Raw genomic sequence first — 20,117 nt, 5'->3', positions numbered from 1 at the left:
GACTCCTGACATCTTTAAAAAGTTTAAAATGTTAGAAAATGGCCCTCAAACCCCTTAGGGGATCATAGTAAAATGGCATTTAACATCTTTCATAGACAGAGAGGAACAGGAACCCCCCAAAAAGATGGCCTAAGGCAAACATAAATGCCAGTTCCTGGCAGCAGGCCTGCAGGTACTTTCTAAAAGGATGGGGTCACAACATGTGCCACCAGCTTTTGATGAGGAAACACAAAACACTATAGCAAAGCCCTTGCTCACCACCATGCCCACAATGCAGATGTGAGGAACACTGGAAGTTTGACTGTCCATTCCTGCCAATAAAAGGTAAGCTAGCCCTTCCCCAAAGCCCTCACAGAATACTTTGAGTAATTTTCCAATATTGTCAACTGAATATTGATGGTGCTCTGGGATCTCCAGCTTTCAACCACATACTCCCAATCACAATGGAGGAGCACAAGGTCATAGTCTAGATGACAAGTAAGCTGCTATCATTTGTCTCAAATGTAAGGGCCACATAGTCAGTCCTACCTTCCTACACTAGGAAGACTTAAACTTCATAGGTCTTTGTAGTGGGGATTGGTAGTTGATCCCTGAGACAGGATTTCTCCTGTCAGACATAATCAAGGACAATCACTTCTCTGATTCCTTCTCCCCTCCTTTACTAGTTGTGTAATATGGGGCAGCTCTAACCTCATTTCCCATCACTCACTCATTTGCATATACCCCAGTCTTTCCTTGCTGTTCTTGATACCCCATTGCTCTTAAACGTCATCTTGAACTAAAATCCATCCTCACCGCACCCAGACTCCTCATCCCAAGTCACTCATCCTATAATACCCCTATCCTTCTGTACTTGAACTAGATGGCTCCCACCACCTGGTCCAGGGCCTCTGCCTCATACCATTAACTGCAGTTCTCCATATTTGTCCTGTCACTCCATACCAACCCATACATGGTTCTATTTCAAATCCTATCATCTACCACACATTTCTGTCCTAGATTTAAAGGATATTTTCTTTTCTATGCTGATCTACCCTGACTTTTACAACTTCTTTGCCTTTAATGACCCAACACTTTCAGAAATAAGGAATGATCTAATGCCATCATTAAAGCCCACCTCTATAAACTAACAGAAGAGTTATGTTTGCCCTGGATCCATCTCCTTCCTCTGTATCTAACCAGGACAAGACACACACACACACACACACACACACACACACACATACACACACACACACACCTGTGCCTCTTCTTTTCCCCTTTTCAGTCCCTTTGAGAATATGTGTGCTCACCCCTTCCTGCTGGGTAACATTCTTACCTTGAGTCTACACCATTGCATGACTACTTGCCTACCCTGTTCAAATACCTTCTCTCCAAGCCTCTACAACTAATCTACCAATCCTGGATAACAGGTATACCTCAAACAAAAATTTCTCATTTCCAGAACCTCCTGCCATACCATGACTTGGACCAGTCCCTGTGTATCAGGAAGTAGATAGGGAAGACCAATAATAACCATGTAATCAATAAAAGTCTGGTAGGATAGGTTGGACCAATTCCCTAGCAAGCAGGGAATTAGACTCTTTGGATAAATAAAAACTGTATATTCTGCATGTCTCAGAATATGTTAGAGTATGTTTGTGCCTACACAGAGTCTGACCCAAGACAACAGCATCCTGCCATCTTAACTCCCACATCATCCTGTTATCTTAACTCCCACAGCATCCTGTTATCTTAATTCCCACAGCATCCTGTTATGATCAGACATCCCCTCATAAAATTTTATGTTTACAACAGCTTCTTTGTTCGCAGCACTTGCCTTCCCCCTTAATGCTCTCTCACCAAACTTAAACCATCCTATAAAAACACAAGCTCTATTTTGGTGGAGCTGTTCTCCCTTCACTCAGAGACAGCCCAGCAGTTTGTACCTCAACAAAGTTTCATTTGATCTCAGTATAGATCTCCTGCAAACCTTAATTAGAGAAAACTAGAGACAAAGAGTGGCATGAAGTGTGCTGTACACATGAACACACAGTATATGTTTGTGCCTACAAAAGGTCTACTCAAGAACAATACTACAGCACGGAAGGTATCAAGAGTTCTTAAGCCCACACTCCTAGCAGAAGAGTTATTTGTAGTTGATGGCTTCTGAGGAAGGGAGAGTCAGTTCTCTTTAAGGACATGGCCCAAGATAAGCCAATTATGCTCCAGTAGTTGTCCCCACTCCTATGAACTCATAGGTTTTTATACACATCCTCCATGTATGTGTGTGTAAAAAAAAAAGTTAAAGGAAAGGACAGGAAATTGAAAAGGGGCAGGCAGGTGGAGAAACATCTGTGTTTATTTCAGGGTCTTTGATTCAATTCTGTTGATCAATCTGTCTGTTCTTATACCACTATCATGCAGTTTTTGTTACTATTGCTCTGCAGTATAGCTTGCAGTCAGGGACAGTGATATCTCTGGAAGTTTTTATTGTTCAAGACAATTTTTTTCTATCCTGGGTTTTTGTTTTTCCAAATGAAGCTGAGAATTGCTCTGTTAGGGTCTGTGAAGAATTGTGTTGGAATTTTGACGGGAACTGCATTGAATCTGTAAATTTTTTGGTAAGATGGCCATTTCACTATATTAATTCTACTGATCTGTGAGCATAGGAGATTTTTCCATCTTCTGATATCTTTCTCAATTATTTTCTTCAGGGACGTTAAAGTTCTTGATGTATAGGTCTCTCACTTCCTTGGCTAGAGTTATACCAAGATATTTTGTATTATTTATGGCTATTGTAAAGGGTAGGGCACAGAGCTAAACAGAGACTTCTCTTAGATAAGCTAAGTAACAAGGACAGCTCAAGTAAATCTCCATGCAAAGGAGAAATAGAATTGAAAGTGCAGAGGCAGGGGAGGGCAACAAGAAGGGATTATCTCTGTGGAGGATGGAGGGAGAGAGTACTTATAGAGACAACTGGAATGGGGGTTGGGTGACATCTCAGGGATGAGCTGGAAACCTTGTGCAGTGAAACTGCCAGGGTTCTACAAGGACTAACTAAGGCCCCTAGAAATGATGCGGAGCCTGAGTTAGCCATCTTTTTCTTGCAACCAGACCTGACTTCCAGTGGAGGGATTGGGATACAAACCCATCCACAAAGCATTCAGTGGACAATTTGCCCCACCTACAAGATGTGCTCAGAAATTGTGAAAGTGGTCAACCGATGACTGGACCACCCTGAGACTCAGGCTATGAGAGGAAGCCTAACCCTGATGTTGCTTGGAGAGCGAGAACCTGAGGCTGGTTAGCCTAGAGACCTAGGATAGAACCAAACATAACTGAAAAAAATCAATTAAATTATTCCTCATGATATTCCTCATGAATTCATAGATTGTTGCCTAGACAAATCATGATTAGAGAATCTTACCCAAAAACTGATGGAAACAGATGCAGAGACACCCAACCCAACATTATGGGAAGCTTGAGAAATCCTGCTGAAGATGGGGAAGAAGGGAGCCAGAATGGCCAGGAACATCACAGGAAAACCCAAAGAGTCAACTAAGCAAGACTCATAGGGACTCACAGAGACTGAACCACTAACCAGTGTCCCTGCATGAGGCTGACCTAGGCCCTCTGCACATATGTTATACATATTATAAATATACACATATATACATATATATGTGTGTTTGTGTGTATACATATTTATGTATAATTTTTAAATCATACCCTTACCTTCCCCTAACTCCTTTGATATCCTCTTTGAACCTGGGGGAAAGAACTGGGAAGACAGAAGGGAGGGGAAACTGATCAGAATATATTAAAAAACTAATTTAAAAAAGGAAATATGAATGAATGAATGAACGAATGAATAACTAGCCACACGGGTAAAAGTTAACAACTGAACTGTCTTTCATAGCTGCTGGGAAAGAGAAAAATCAGTTTTGTCCAATGGAGTAATACTGGGTATGTCACCCACTCCACTCCATTTTCATGAGTAGCTGATCAAAATAAAATGGACTCCACAGTTTTTTGTGAGCATTATTTGCTTAGTTTGGTGGTGGTTTGTTGTTGTTGTTGTTGTTGTTTTGTTGGTTGGTTGGTTGGTTCCTTTTTTGTGTAGTATTTTACTTTTGTTTTCTTTGTTTTGTTATATTGTGATTTTTGTCTGTTTTTCTGAAAAAAACTTAAGTTTGGATAGGTCAGGAGGGGAAGAGGATATCAAAGGAGTTAGGGGAAGGTAAGGGTATGATTTAAAAATTATACATAAATATGTATACACACAAACACACACACACATATGTATATGTGTGTGTGTGTGTATATAATATGTATAAAGAACAGACCCTTCTATGGACCTACCTACAAGTTATGAAGAAAACTCTAATAATGCCAATTTCAGAGTCAACACACATGCTTTGTGAGTTTTTTCAGTGATGTAGCTGCCTTTGAATCATACATTTCTGAAAAGTATCATCAGTAAGCTCACTATTCAAGTATATTAGGGCAAATTGTTTCTTTTGTTTGCCATTAGTACCCTCTCTGCAGTAAACAGCTTGTGTAATAATAGTTTCATCAGTGAAGTATGAAGTGAAGTGAAGTTTATATACTTTATAAAAAGACAAAAAATCTCAGTCAAACTGATACCAAACAAAAATAGAAACATTGGACATATATAATAATAGTAACTGATTACAAATTACATTGTAAGACACATGATCCTGCTCAAAAAATTACTTCATAGAATCTTAATAATAAAACCAGCATGGCACTGGCACAAAAAAATAAACCAATATGAAAATCCAACAGAATAGAATAGGGACCTAAGAATAAGCCCATGTCACTAGAGCAATCACCTTGTACTGAGAAAACTGCATGTAAATGTGCAGAATAGAACTAGACTGTTTCATATCTCTCTATTTTCATTCTAGATATATTCATCTCTCTCTCATATCTCTCTCTATGAATCAAAGGCCTTAATGTAATACTGGAAACTTTGAAAATGCCATATGAGAACAGAGTTTTAGGATGTAGGCACGAGTCATTTTGTACTCTGATCCTTTATGCCTTGTGTCTAAAGTGTATAGTAAGACCCAGCAACAGGGTCTTACTACATTCAAGTTCTGGTAACAGTGGCAATACTGATAGCTTATACTGTTTGAGGAATCTCTTGGCACCTCTTGACCAAGAATCAGGTTTCCATATCTGGCACCAGAGTTTTAGTTAGTCTCTGGGTCTTGTGGAGGAGCATTATTTTAAGTTTATAATGTTCCCCTACAGCTTTCACAAGCACCCTTAGAGCTATCTCTCTCTCTCTACCCTCTTTCCCTCCATATTACCCTCCTTCTCTTCTCCTCAGTTATCTCCCTTTCTCCTGTTTTCTCATTTCTGCTCCATAGCACCTGTGTCCTACCAAACCCCTCTCCAGTGCTCCTTCTCCACCTGTCCTCCCATAGATCCTTTCTTCTTTCAGACTTCTTTAATTACTTCATGTTACAGACTCAACTCTAAAGATGCATAACTAGGATCCACATGAAACTTTTGTCTTTCTAAATCTAGATTACCTCACTGAGTATAATTTTTTCTAATCCAATTCACATACCTGCAGATTTTAAGATTTTTTTTTACAGTAGATTATTTAATGTTTGCAAGTTGCTACTCCCCACCCTGACCCTTGTACCAGAGGATGTAACTGCTGGTGGTTTGGAAGCTCTTTTTTTTTTTTCATTATATATATTCTTTATTTACATTTCTTTTTTTTAATTTTTTTATTAGACATAATTTATTTACATTTAAATGATTTCCCCTTTTCTAGCCCCCCACTCCCCGAAAGTCCCGTAAGCCCCCTTCTCTTCCCCTGTCCTCCCACCCACCCCTTCCCACTTCCCCGTTCTGGTTTTGCCGAATACTGCTTCACTGAGTCTTTCCAGAACCAGGGGCCACTCCTCCTTTCTTCTTGTACCTCATTTGATGTGTGGATTATGTTTTGGGTATTCCAGTTTTCTAGGTTAATATCCACTTATTAGTGAGTGCATACCATCTATCCTATTACTGCCTTTGCAGTTATATTGCTTTATTGATAAGAGAGTACAGGTTCCTTAGGCCTCCAGCAAGGACTTTCTAAGTACCTTTCTAGAAACCCTCCAAGGCCTTTCTAGAAAGACCGGGCACAGACTGCTGAGCCATCCAATCTGGTAGATTGAGAAATTAACCTGTCTTCAGTCTCTCCAATGAAGAGTCATTGCGGGACCACCTAAACTGTATTGTGTATGGCCTGCATAAGAGGGTAGAAACACCTGATTTTGATGTGTATCTATCCACTTAATTCTGTTCCTCTATGGCAGCTGTTCTCAAACTGTGGGTTGAAGTCTCTTTGGCAAATATGTACCTCCAAAAATATTTACATTATGATTCAAAGCATGATGAAGTAGCAACAAAGCATTTTTGTGGCTGTGGATAATCCCACCATAGGAAACTGTAGTAAAGATTCCAAAGCATTAGGAAGGTTGAGACCCACTGCACTAGACCATGTTGGTTACTATCCTCTGTGAATTAATCTTATTAAGTGGTGCTTCAGTCAACTTTCCAACAGGACTAACTACAATAAGAACATATAATTGAAAACTGATGTATAATACCATTTAAGAATATGTATATGCATTTGTTATAACAGCAACAGTAATTGATTTAAAACATTAACCATCTTAATTATTCATTCAATTACTTACTCAACATGAAATTATTAACTTCCTTGTTTTTCCACATTTGGGCAAGCTAGTTTTATCTCTGTACCTAGAGTTGTATCTTCCTTACCTGGAAGGACAGGTTGTCCTTTGCTGAAAATAGGAAATTCGCGGCAGATTTCTCCATCCTCTTGCTCTTGTGCCAGCCATCTTTGAACAGGAATATAAAACTTTTGTCCAGAATTCATGTTTTGCAATTCTATCTGTAATAGCAAAAAAAAAAAAAAAAAAGAAGAAAGAAAGAAAGAAAAAATAAAAGGAAGGAAGGAAGAAAGGAAGGAAGGGAGAGAGGGAGGGAGGGATGGAGGGAGGGAGGGAGGGAAGGAGGGAGGGAGGGAGAGAGGGAGGGAGGGAGGGAGAAAGAAAGAACTGGAGAATCAAGTTTATTTTGTCCAAGCTAGATACTTAGGTCACAGTTCAAACTTATACACTATAGAAAATTGAATAAAAACAGTAATAGCCCATTATCTAGAATCTTATTGAGGCAAAACAACAAACTATATAAGTCTTTTCTATACTTGGAAAAAGATTTTCTAGTAAACAATGTGTCTTAGAGCAATTGTGTCTCAGGAGATGGAGGCAGCTCAGAGGTGGCTACAAGTTTATCATGTAGAAAACCCTGAGTTTAATCCCACTGCCTCACTTTCAGGCAATAGGGAAGTTCTCTTTCCTTCATGGGATCTCAGGTAAGAATGCTGTCTTTCAATGAGAGCATATTTGTTTTAGAGAGAAGGGGAAGAGAATGCTTCACTCTGATTGTTGTAGGGTTGTTTTTTTTTTAATTGATATATTTTTTATTTACATTTCAGATGATTTCCCCTTTTCTGGGTCCCCACTCCCCACAAGTCCCATAAGTTCTCTTCCCCCCCCCCCCCCCCCCCGTTCCTACATCTAGCCCATCCCACTTCCCTGTTCTGGAATTCCCCTATACTCTTGCACCGAGTCTTGCCAGAACCAGGGGCCACTATTCCATTCTTTTTGGACAGCATTTAATATGTGGATTATGTCTTGGGTATTCAAAGTTTCTAGGCTAATATCCACTTATCTGTGAGTGTATACCATGATTGGTCTTTTGAGACTTACCTCACTTAGTATGATGTTCTCCAGCTCCATTTATTTGTCTAAGAATTTCATGATTCATTGTTTCTAATGGCTGAACAATACTCCATTGTGTAAATATACCACATTTTTTGCATCCATTCCTCCGTTGAAGGACACCTGGGTTCTTTCCAGCTTCTGGCTACTACAAATAGCGCTGCTATGAACATAGTGGAGAATGTGTCCTTATTGCATGCTGAAGAATCCTCTGGGTATATGCCCAAGAATGGTATAACAGGGTCCTCAGAAAGTGACATGCCCAGTTTTCTGAGGAACCTCCAGACTGATTTCCAAACTGGTTGCACCATCTTGCAATCCCACCAGCAGTGGAGGAGTGTTCTTCTTTCTCCACATCCTTGCCAACACCTGCTGTCTCCTGAGTTTTTGACCTTATCCATTCTTACTGGTATGAGGTGAAATCTCAGGGTTGTTTTGATTTGCATTTCCCTAATGATTAATGATGTTGAACATTTCTTAAGGTGTTTCTCAGCCCTCTGAAGTTCTTCATGTGAAAATTCTTTGTTTAGCTCCATACCCCACTTTTTAATGGGGTTATTTGGTTCTCCGGGTTCTACTTTCTTGAGTTCTTTGTATATATTAGATATTAGCCCTCTGTCGGATTTAGGGTTAGTGAAGATCCTTTCCCAATCTGTTGGTTGACGTTTTGTCCTTTTGACAGTGTCCTTTGCCTTACAGAAACTGTAGTTTTATGAGGTCCCATTTGTCAATTCTTGATCTTAGAGCATAAGCTATTGGTGTTCTATTCAGGAACTTTTCCCCTGTGCCCATGTCATCAAGGGTCTTCCCCAGTTTCGTTTCTGTTAGTTTCAGTGTGTCAGGTTTTATGTGGAGGTCCTTGATCCATTTGGAGTTGAGCTTAGTACAAGGAGATAAGAATGGATCGATTCAAATTCTTCTGCAAGCTGACCTCCAATTGAACCAGCACCATTTGTTGAAAAGACTATCTTTTTTCCACTGGATGCTTTCAGCTCCTTTGTCGAAGATCAAGTGACCATAGGTGTGTTGGTTCATTTCTGGGTCTTCAATCCTATTCCATTAATCTGCTTGCCTGAACTTGTATCAATACCATGCAGTTTTTATCACTATTGCTCTGTAGAAAAGTTTAAAGTCTGGGATACTGAATCCCCCTGAAGTTCTTTTACTGTTGAGAAAAGTTTTAGCTATCCTGGGTTTTTTGTTATTCCAGATGAATTTGAGCATTGCTCTTTCTAGCTCTATGAAGAACTGGGTTAGGATTTTTATGGGGATAGCATTGAATCTGTAGATTGCCTTTGGCAATATGGCCATTTTAACTATATTAATCCTGCCAATCGACGAGCATGGAAGATTTTTCCATTTTCTGAGATCTTCTTAGATTTCCTTCTTCAGAGATCTGAAGTTCTTGTCATATAGGTCTTTCACTTGTTCGGTTAGAGTCACCCTAAGATACATTAGCTATTTGTAGCTATTGTGAAGGGAGCCATTTCCCTAATTTCATTCTCAGTCTGCTTCTCCTTTGAATATAATATAAAGGCTACTGATTTGCTTGCGTTGATTTTGTAGCCAGCCACTTTGCTGAAGTTGTTTATCAGCTTTAGGAGTTCTCTAGTAGAGTTTTTAGGGTCACTTAAATATACTATCATATCATCTGCAAATAGTGATAGTTTGACTTCTTCCTTTCCAATTTGTATCCCTTTGACTTCCTTATGTTGTCTAATTGCTCTAGCTAGGACTTGAAGAACTACATTGAAAAGATATGGAGAGAGGGCAGCCTTGTCTAGTCCCTGATTTTAGTGGGATTGCTTCAAGTTTCTCTCCATTTAGTTTGATGTTGGCTACCAGTTTGCGGGTAATATTGCTTTTACGATGTTTAGATATGGGCCTTGAATTCCTGTCCTTTCCAAGACTTTCAACATGAAAGGATGCTGAATTTTGTCAAATGCTTTTTCAGCATCTAATGAAATGATCATATGTTTTTTTTCTTTGAGTTTGTTTATGTAGTGGATAGCATTGATGGATTTCCTTATATTGAACCATCCCTGTATCCCTAGGATGAAGCCTACTTGATCATGGTGGATGATCGTTTTGATCTGTTCTTGGATTTGGTGGGCAAGAATTTTATTTAGTATTTTAGCATCGATATTCATAAGGGAAATTGGCCTCAGATTCTCTTTTCTTAGTTGGATCTTTGTGTGGTTTTGGTATCAACATAATTGTGGCTTTGTAGAAGGAGTTGGGTAGTGTTCCTTCTGTTTCTATTTGGTGGGAAAGTTTGAAGAGTATTGGTGTTAAGTCTTCTTTGAAGGTCTGATAGAATTCTGCACTGAAACCATCTGATCCTGTGCTTTTTTTGGTCGGAAGCCTATCTATGACCCCTTCTATTTCTTTAGGGGTTATGGGTCTGTTTAGATGGTATATTTGATCCTGGTTTAATTTTGGTAATTGGTATCTGTCTAAGAAAATGTCCATTTCCTCCAGATTCTCCACTTGTGTTGAGTACAGGTTTTTGGAGTAGGATCTGATGATTTTTTTTTTAATTTCCTCGGTTTCTGTTGTAATATCTCCGTTTTCATTTCTAATTTTGTTAATTTGGATACTTTCTCTGTGCCCTTTGGTTAGTCTGGCTAAGGGTTTATCTATCTTGTTGATTTTTTCAAAGAACCAGCTTTTGGTTTTGTTGATTCTTTGTATGGTTCTCTTGGTTTCTACTTGATTGATTTCACTCCTGAGTGTGATGATTTCCTGTCTTCTTCTCCTGGGTGAATTAGCTTCTTTTTGTTCCAGGGCTTTCAGTTGTTCCGTTAATCTTCTAGTGTATGCTCTCTTGAATTTCTTTTTGGAGGCACTCAAAGCTATGAGTTTTCCTCTTAGCAGTGCTTTCATTGTGTCCCATAGATTTGTGTATGTTGTACCTTCATTTTCACTAAATTCTAAGAAATCTTTGATTTCTTTCTTTATTTCTTCCTTGACCAAGGTATCAATGAGTAGAGTATTGTTCAGTTTCCATGTGTATGTGGACTTTCTGTTGTTTTTATTGTTATTAAAGACCACTTTTACTCCATAGTGATCTGATAGGAGGCATGGGATTATTTCAATCTTCTTATATTTGTTGAGGTCTGTCTTGTGACCAACTATATGATCTATTTTGGAGAAGGTACCATGAGGTGCTGAGAAAAAAGTATATTCTTTTGCTTTGGGATGAAAAATTATATTTATATAATTTATTTATATAACATATATATATATATATATATATATGTTAACTCCAATTGGTCCAAAGCTTCAATTAGTCTCACTGTCTCCCTGTTTAGCTTCTGTTTTCCTGTTTGGTCTATTGGTGAGAGTAGAGTATTGAAGTCACCCACAATTATTATTTTAGGTGAAATGTGTGCTTTGAGCTTTAGTAAAGTTTCTTTTATGAATGAGGGCACCCTTGTATTTGGGGCATAGATGTTCAGGATTGAGAGTTCTTCTTGTTGGATTTTTCCTTTGACCAGCAAGAAGTGACCTTCCATGTCTCTTTGGATGACATTAGGTTGAAAGTCAACTTTATCTGATATTAGAATGGCAACTCCCGCTTCTTTCCTGGGACCATTTGCTTGTAGAATTGACTTCCAGCCTTTTACTCTAAGGTAGTTTTTGTCTTTGACACTGAGGTGTATTTCCTGTATGTAGCAAAATGTAGGGTCCTGTTTACGTAACCAGTCTATGTCTTTTTACTGGGGAATTGAGTCCATTGATGTTAAGAGATATTAAGGAGTAGTGGTTATTGCTTCCTATCATTTTTGAATTTAATTTTATACGTGTGTGGTTATCTTCTTTGGGTTTCATGAAAGAAGCTTAATATCCTGCTTTTTACAGGGTATAGTTTCTCTCGTTGTAATGGTGTTTTCCCCTTATTATCCTTTGTAGGGCTGGGTTTGTGGAAAGATATTGTATAAATTTGGTGTCGTCATGGAATATCTTGGCTTCTCCATCTACAGTAATTGAGAGTTTCGCTGGGTATAGTAGTCTCAGCTGGCATTTGTGTTCTCTTAGAGTCTGCATGTGCCCCATCCAGGATTTTCTAGCTTACATGGTCTCTGGTGAGAAATCTGGTATAATTCTGATAGGTCTTTCTTTATATGTTACTTGCCCTTTTTCTCTTACTGCCCTAAGTATTCTTTCTTTGTTTAGTACATTTGGGGTTTTGATTATTATGTGATGGGAGGTATTTCTGTTCTGGTCCAGTCTGCTTGGAGTTCTGTAGGCTTCTTGTATATTCATGGGCATCTCTCTCTTTAGGTTAGGGAAGTTTTCTTCCATAATTTTGTTGAAGATATTTGCTGGCCCTTTAAGTTGTAAATCTTCACTCTCATCAATACCTATGATCCTTAGATTTGGCTTTCTAATTGTGTCCTGGATTTCCTGGATATTTTGGGTTACAAGCTTTTTGCATTTTGCATTTTCTTTAACTGTTGAGTCCATGGTTTCTATGGCATCTTCGGCATCTGAGATTCTTTCTTCTATCTCTTGTATTCTGTTGTTGATATTTGTGTCTATGGTCCCTGATTTCTTCCCAAGGTTTTCTATCTCTAAAGTTGTCTTCCTTTGTGCTTTCTTAGTTGTTTCTACTTCTGTTTTTAGATCCTGGAAGATTTTGCTCAGTTTCGTCATTTGCTTGTTTGTGTTTTCCTGTAATTCTTTAAGAGATTTTTGTGTTTCCTCTTTCATGACTTCTGCCTGTTGATCAAAGTTCTCCTGTATTTCTTTAAGTGATTTTTGCGTTTCCTCCTTATTGGCTTTTGTATTCTCTTGAATTTCTTTCAATGATTTTTGTGTTTCTCTTGTAAGGGCTTCTAATTTTTGATCCATTTTCTCCTGAATTTCTTTAAGTATGTCCTCATGTGTTCCTGTACCAGCATCATGACCAGTGATTTTTAAATCCAAATCTTGTTTTTCTGGTGTGTTTGGGTATCCAGGACTTGCTATTGTTGGAGAATTGGGTTCAGATGCTGCCATAATGCCTTCGTTTCTGTTAGTAAAGTTTCTACCTTTGCCTTTAGCCATCTAGTTCTCCCAGGTGTTAGATGGTCTTATTGTCACTGGCTGGTGGTTCAACCTACTGTGGATCTTTAAGATTAATTCTGCAACACTGGATGACTGGGTTTCCTCTGGCACAGATTACTGATATGCTGCCTTCCTCTTTTGTGCCTTTGGAGCCCTGCTCAGTCTTGCCTCAAGCAATGTTATACTTAGGTTGTCAAGGTCAACCAGGTGTTCTCTGTCTGCTCTATTATGGAGCGAAGATAGTGTAGTGGGGGTCACTCCCTCTGTTGATTCTCACCTAGCACACAGGTCCTGCGATGGACTGGCTGGCAGATGAACCACCTATGTGGTCAGTTCCTGAGTGCCGGCAGACCCCTGGAGATTTGCACCACCAGAGATCTAAAGCTCAGGGTGATACAGTACCTAGTGACCCTTTTCTGTCCTGGCAGGCAGCAAATATGGCCGCAGGGCTTCTCTCCTTCTGCAGCTCTCTGGGCAGGACACAGGCCCCACTCCTGTAGGGCTGGCAGACAAACCACCTATGTAGGTTTTTTTTTTTTTAATTGCAAACTTACATGATCTTAAATCACCTAACAAGTATTTCCAGATCCTAACTTCGTAGTGGTTATTAGTTATTAACCAAATGAGATGGCAAAAGTGTTGTGGATTTGGTCTAATGCTTGTATTATGTTAAATGTGTTCCCAAAGATGGTAAGAGCTCCTGCCCACAGTCGGTTCTAATTGGTAAATAAAATTACAGGTGGCCAATGGCTAGGCAGGATGACAGAGGTAGACCGTTCAGCATTCGTGGGCAAGGGGATCACAAGAGGAAGAACAGGACTGCCACGCCAGGAATGGAGCAAGGCCAAGCCTGAGAGACACAGAAGAGAGAGCATACCTAAATCCTGTGAGAGCGGGGAGGGGGGAGTGGCCCCAGGGGCCCTAGAACACCAAAGATGGAATATAGATTTTAGTGTGCAAAAACTTAGGAATAGCAGAAAGTAGTCAGCCACGTGTAAGCTTGCGAGTGACCCATCATTGAGCTGTTTAAGGCATACTAAAATATAAGGCTCTGTGTGTGTGTGTGTGTGTGTCTGTGTGTGTGTCTTTCATTCAGAAACCCAGAATACTAGGGTGGGTAGCCAGGAATGTGCACTGCCGCCACCGCCAGGTGGGTTTGAGCAGGATTAATTGGCACTGCAACACAAGAACATCTATGAGAAACTTCTATAAATGTATTAAAAAATAAAAATCTTTTAAATTATGTAATTATTTAAGCAGCAACTTAAATGTCCTATTTTGAAAGGTCTAAGATGCAGAAAAAGAACATTATTTTATACAAAAGTCAAGGATAATTTTGAACTATGACCATTATATTCTGTATTTTCCTCAAAGTAAACTTAATTTTTCACATTGCTTCAAGAATTTTTTTACCTTAATGTAAAGGTGATGGCATTACTAACAATTATTCATGCCTAATAATGCAGTAAAAATGTGCTTTAATTAATGATTCAACATCCATGAATTTTTAATAATTTTCTCTCATATTATAAAACTGCAAGAAATAAAATTTACCAAGTATCTCAGTTACTTTTCTATTGCTGTGATAAAATAGCATGGCCAAGACAATTTATGAAAAATTGTTTAATTGGTTTTTAGGTTTGGAGCATTACAATATATGAAGGCAGAGAAAAGGGATGGTGTTAGGAACCCCTGAGAGCTCACACCTTTGTCCACAGTCAAAGGGTAGAGAGAGGCACACTGGAAATGGCACCATTATTTCAAAACCTCAAATTGAGTTGCCTCTTCCAGCAAGGCCAGACCTCCTAATCCTTCCTAGCAGTTCTACCCACTGAGAACCAAGTATTCAAATGTATGAACCTTTGAGGTCTATTTTCAAGCAAGCCATCACATGCCACTCCCTGGCTACTGTAGGCCCCTGGCTTTATCTTAATGCAAAATGTATTTAGTTCAACTTCAAAGACCCTGTGGTCTTTCACAGTTTTTTTTTTATAATGTTATTTATATTTATTTGTATACAAGTAAATACATACATCAACATGAATAGGAAGACGAATTAAAAATAATTTATAATTCACAAGTAGTCATCAAAGACTTGTATTTGCCTATAGCCAGCACAGAAACAAAAAGTCTACAAAAATCTAAAAATATATATATATACAATGAATTTGTTTTATTTTGGCCATCTACAGATGGATGTGGAACCTACCCCTATGTGTGGTAAATATACCTAATAAGACTCCATTAAAGGAAATAAATTTTTCTTTTACAAGCATCAACAGCAGATAGCTTTTGAGTTAGGAACAGAAGACCATGGCCACTTCTCCTTGTCAGCATTGGAACCCATCTGTTCTGAAACTCTGCACTCTGTGCATGCTGCCACAGTCTCTGTGAGTTCACACGTACATAAGTCCTAATGTGTCTAGAGGACACGGCTTACTTGGAGTCATTCACCATGAATACCAGTCAATAAGTGTGAAAGCTCTAGTTATACTTTAGATTTACTTCTCCACATTAAATGAGATATAGAAGTGTTGTCCTATGCAGTAGGGTCTTAACACCACTTTGTGAAGAGAAACTAATAACCTTAGCAACAGCCTGAGACGTTTGGGGATTGCCACAGAGGTTTTCCAAGGATTTAACTACATGTAAGCTTCTCCTCGTAAATAATAGTATAATATATCCACTTGGGGAAAATCTCCCCATTACTTGGTAACTTCATTTAGATTTTTAAAACTGTGTATAAGGTTCAGGAAGATTTTACATTAGTAGGTTTCTATATGACCTTCAAATGGCTCTTAATGTTAGTTATCCCTCCTCTCCCTCCCTCCCTTACCCTTCTCTTCCATTCTCCTCCCCAATTAATCAATTCTAGTCTCTCCATATATATGTTTTATTTATTTATATTCCAAATGTTGCTCTGCTACCCAGTCTCCCCTTCAAGAATTCTTTACCCATACCCCATACTCTTTGCCTCTCAGAGGACACTCCCCTACCCACCCCCTTCCCTGAGTATCAAATCTTTACAGGATTAAACACATCTTCTCCCTCTGAGCCCCAAAAGACAGCCTTCTGCTACATATGTGCCAGGGGCTATGGGAAAGCTTGTGTTTGGTTGGTGGCTTAATCTCGAGAACTCCTAGAGGTCCAGGTTAGTTGATAGTGTTGGTCTTTCTATGGGGTTACCATCCCCTTCTGCTCCTTCAATTGTTCCCCTAACTCTTCCATAGGGGTTCCTGACCTCAGTCCAAAGGTTGGTCATAAGTATCTGCCTCTGTCTCAGTGAGATGCAGCCAGTACCTATCAGACAGAGGACAGTCATGCTAGGCTCCTGTCTATAAGCACAACATAGCATCAGCAATAGTGTCAGGGTTTGGTGCCTGTGCATGGGATGGACCCCAAGTTGTGCTGATCACTGGATGGCCTTTCCTTCAATTTCTGACCCATTTTTGTCCCTGCATTCTTTTTGACAGGAAAAATTCTGGGTCAAAATTTTTGAAGGTAGTTTGGTGACCCACCCCCATCCCTCTACTGGGGACCCTGTCTATCTACCAGTGGTTCCGTCTCCCCACTGTTGGACATTTCAGTTAAAGTCATCCCCACTGAGTCCTGGGAGCTTCTCACATCCCAGTTCTCTGGGACTTTCTAGAGCACCACCCTCCTACCCCACCCTCCAAAGCTACATATTTCCATTCATTCTTCTGGTCCTCTGGGTTTCTCTACTGTCTTCCCGCATACCTCATCCTGGCGCCCTTTCCTCTCTCCATCCCCTCTATCACCCAGATCCACGATTAATCAAATACTGTATTGAATAGGTTATGGAGTGTCTTGTTTCTGTGCTTTTTATTTGATGTTGGTTGTAGGTTTGCAGTCTATTGTCTTTCTTATGGGGAGGTATGTTTCTCATATCCCTAGTCACTCTGGGACTTTTATCATGAAGTGATATTGACTTTTGTCAATGGCCTTTTTGATGTCTGAGATGATCTAGTGGATTTTGGCTTCTATGGTTTATTTCCTTTATGGTTTTACCTTACCGAAGACTATATGAAAGGGCCCACAAACACCTTTAGAACTCATGGAATGTGGCCCTCTGGTTAGCACAATCACAATGGGTATGCCTTGAAGAAACAAAGATTCATGGAATCAAGTCCTGAGGATTTCATGCTGTTAGGGAGCATTGTTCTGCTTGTACTTGTAGCCTTTATATCCTTCCTAATATACTACTTGTATGAAAACTCTAACAGGGCTTCCAGACTCTCACTGGACAGTATGACTTGCACTCACAATAACCATTGCTGCTGGAGCAGATTAGTCATTCAATCACCACCCTTGAAAAGAACTGATGTAGATGGTTGACAATGACTACCACCCAATAAGAATTTGGAAAAATAGATTGTTAGTGAAGTTAGATTAAGATATTTTAGTTAATGGCTCTGATGTAGAAAATCTTAGGGAGCAATCTGAAGTTCAGAAAAGAACACTCTTAATATCTGAGCTACCGATTTTTAAGGTCAGGGAACAAGAACAATGGCAGGCAGAATAGCATGGGCAGACATGACTCTGGGGAAGCTGGACTGGTGGTCAAGGTGATGGTTACTTTCTTATACTTATTTTTGCCCTCTGCTTCCTGATGTGATTTAATAATATTTGTTGGTGAGTAGATGCGCATTATGAGGCTTTAAAGTAGAAAACCATGATTGTTTTTGTTTGTGATTGTTTTAAGATTTATATAAGATTACTTTTTAAGATAAATAATAAAATAATTGAGCCTTTCTTTGTAACCACAAATTGCAGCCTGCCAGTAAGAGAAATTAGCTGAGACAATTACCTTGCTTGCTTACATTTTGTTAATCTGTAACAACTTGACTAGTTACAAATGTATATTAGTTCTTAGTAATAATGTGTTTTTCTTATCTGTACTACATAATGTGTATTCATATGAGAGTATTGAGAATACATTTGTGTGTGTATACTCATTGAACTATTCACTTAAAGAAAAATAGAATGTAGTCACATAGTAATTTCTATACTGCTTGAAAGATTTTCCTGGGATATATAAATTGTAGAAGGAAAACTAAAGTTGATGGAACCTGCTTGTTGAAGCTTTGCTCCATCTACCAAGCATGTGTTTGTATGCATTTGTAACGTGGTTAGAGTTATCAAACATATGATTCTATGAGGGCCATTCCCATCTGAAATTCTACACCCAAAATGCTAAGATTAGATTCACTGATCATTGGCTCTTGACAATTTCACTTAAAGATCCCCATATTTTAATGATGGCAGAAGTAAATACGTTATTCAACAAAACACAAAGCAGGAACTGAGGGGTCTAGTCAGGAGATCATATTTACTGCTAATCACAGAAATAAGCAGAATTTTTCATAACAAGCAGCATAAAAAAATAAGTGTTCTTTTTCCTTCTTTACAAAATGCTCAAAGGGCTTTTTCCTGATTAGCATGTGTTTCCTAAATTTCAGAGCTAACATTCAAGCCTAATAGATTACTGTATCACGGTGGATGTATCTTCACATTTTGGAAGTAGATACTGTAGAGACAATCATCTTTTAACTTTTAAAATGATATTTAACTATCATATTTTAACAATGTCTATCATTAACATTTAGCTATCATCTTTTAACAGTAATATAAATAAATCCAGAACTCTGAAAGCTTCTCTGTGATACCAAGTATTTTCTTTTCTTTATAGAAAGGAAGAATTTTACTTAGTTAAAGCTTTTCCCCTCAGTCAATTGGGATTAATTAACTAAAGAGGGAAAACAATATTTCTGTTGAGGAAAGCTTCAATGACGCCATAGATTCAACAGCACTTATCAAATGTCTCAATGAAACATGATTCCTGGAAGGAATTTACAGAAATGTTTGTGTAAAATATAAATATAAAAATTATATCCTTACCCCCTTACAGTGCCAGGAAGGGGAGCATCCAGAATTGGTGTGGCCAATACGAATCTTAAATGGCATTCCTATGTCCCCAACCGTGATCTAGAAAACATGTTTTAGTTATACTTTTGGATACAGCTCATGAAAGAACATTACATACTGGTAAGAAGAATAGTTCTTAAAGATATCAAAATGACAGCATATAAACTAATACCAGAGTACTGAAACTACGAAGCCAAGAACATGGTGCTATAGAATAACTTCAGGGTCTCACATATACTGAGAACATGCTATACCATTAAGGTACATGCTTATCTCAGCGAAGAAGCAAGATTGGGTAATGAAACACACAGTCCACTATAATAAACTGTAGAAATGTGGCTTAAGTCATAGATCAAATAAATAACCAGGAATTAGAGCATACCAGCTTGCCCTAACATCTATCCAACAGTCGTTCTACAATAAATATATAATCTTCCCAAGTATGTATAGAACATTCATTAGTATAAGCCATGTGATATATAACACAACTAGTTCTTGAAATTTTAGAAAGATTATGGATGGGTATGGTGTTATACACCTGCAATTACAATACTCAGAAAGAAAAAGATTAAAAGTTTGAGACCATCCTGGTCTTATGCAGTAAATTCAAAGCTAAAGTACATAGTAATATACTGACAAAAGGTAGAGGAGATTTTAAAAACAAATATGTTATAATATAATATCAAAACACAATGGAATTAATCTAGAAGTTAGTATTAGAAGGAAAATTATAGAAGTTATATGTAAAATAAACAGCATACTCTCAATTACTTGATCAAACAAATTTTACAGTAGTTATAAAAATCATGGAGATAAACGAACCCAAAGTCAACATATGGAAAAATAGTATAAGCAATGCTTAGAAGGAAATTAATAGCCATTCCTACATATATAAAACAGAGGGGGAAATGCCTTAGATGCCTAGTCCTTTTCTACCTTAAAAGAAAGTTTGGGTAAATTAAACCTAATCTAGCAGAGGAAAGGAAATGAAAACAATTAAACTGATGAATACATAAGAAATAAAAAAAAGAATCGATTAAACAAAAACAGTTCTTCAGGAAAAAAATCAACAGAATTTAGAGTTCTTTGGTTATTCCAACTAAGTCAGACTGAAGAAAGATATAAATTGGTAAAGTCGAAAATCTAATATTAGACATTATGTTAAAGTTTCATAAAAATATATAGGGTTATAAAATAGTATATATATATATAAGTATAAAATATTGTATATCATGTCAACAAATTAAAATTAATAGGAATTACACTTGTTAAAAACTAAATTTACTGGAAAATTTATTA

General features: G+C 38.2%; 1 protein-coding gene across 1 annotated transcript in view; it reads right to left on the bottom strand.

Moving 5' to 3' along the window:
- The window catches only part of Rp1 (RP1 axonemal microtubule associated), a 187,044-nt gene that overhangs the window by 118,007 nt on the left and 48,920 nt on the right, over window positions 1-20,117 (bottom strand). The window contains exons 4-5 of the mRNA XM_052175416.1: window positions 18,792-18,878; window positions 6,796-6,928 (exon numbers count right to left, since the gene is read on the bottom strand). Of these exons, the coding sequence (XP_052031376.1) occupies window positions 6,796-6,928; window positions 18,792-18,878 (220 nt within the window). The remainder of the gene's footprint in view (window positions 1-6,795; window positions 6,929-18,791; window positions 18,879-20,117) is intronic.

This window comes from Apodemus sylvaticus, chromosome 3 (assembly GCF_947179515.1).
Source record: "Apodemus sylvaticus chromosome 3, mApoSyl1.1, whole genome shotgun sequence".
Lineage (NCBI taxonomy): Eukaryota > Metazoa > Chordata > Mammalia > Rodentia > Muridae > Apodemus > Apodemus sylvaticus.
This window is presented reverse-complemented; position numbering and strand designations above follow the sequence as displayed.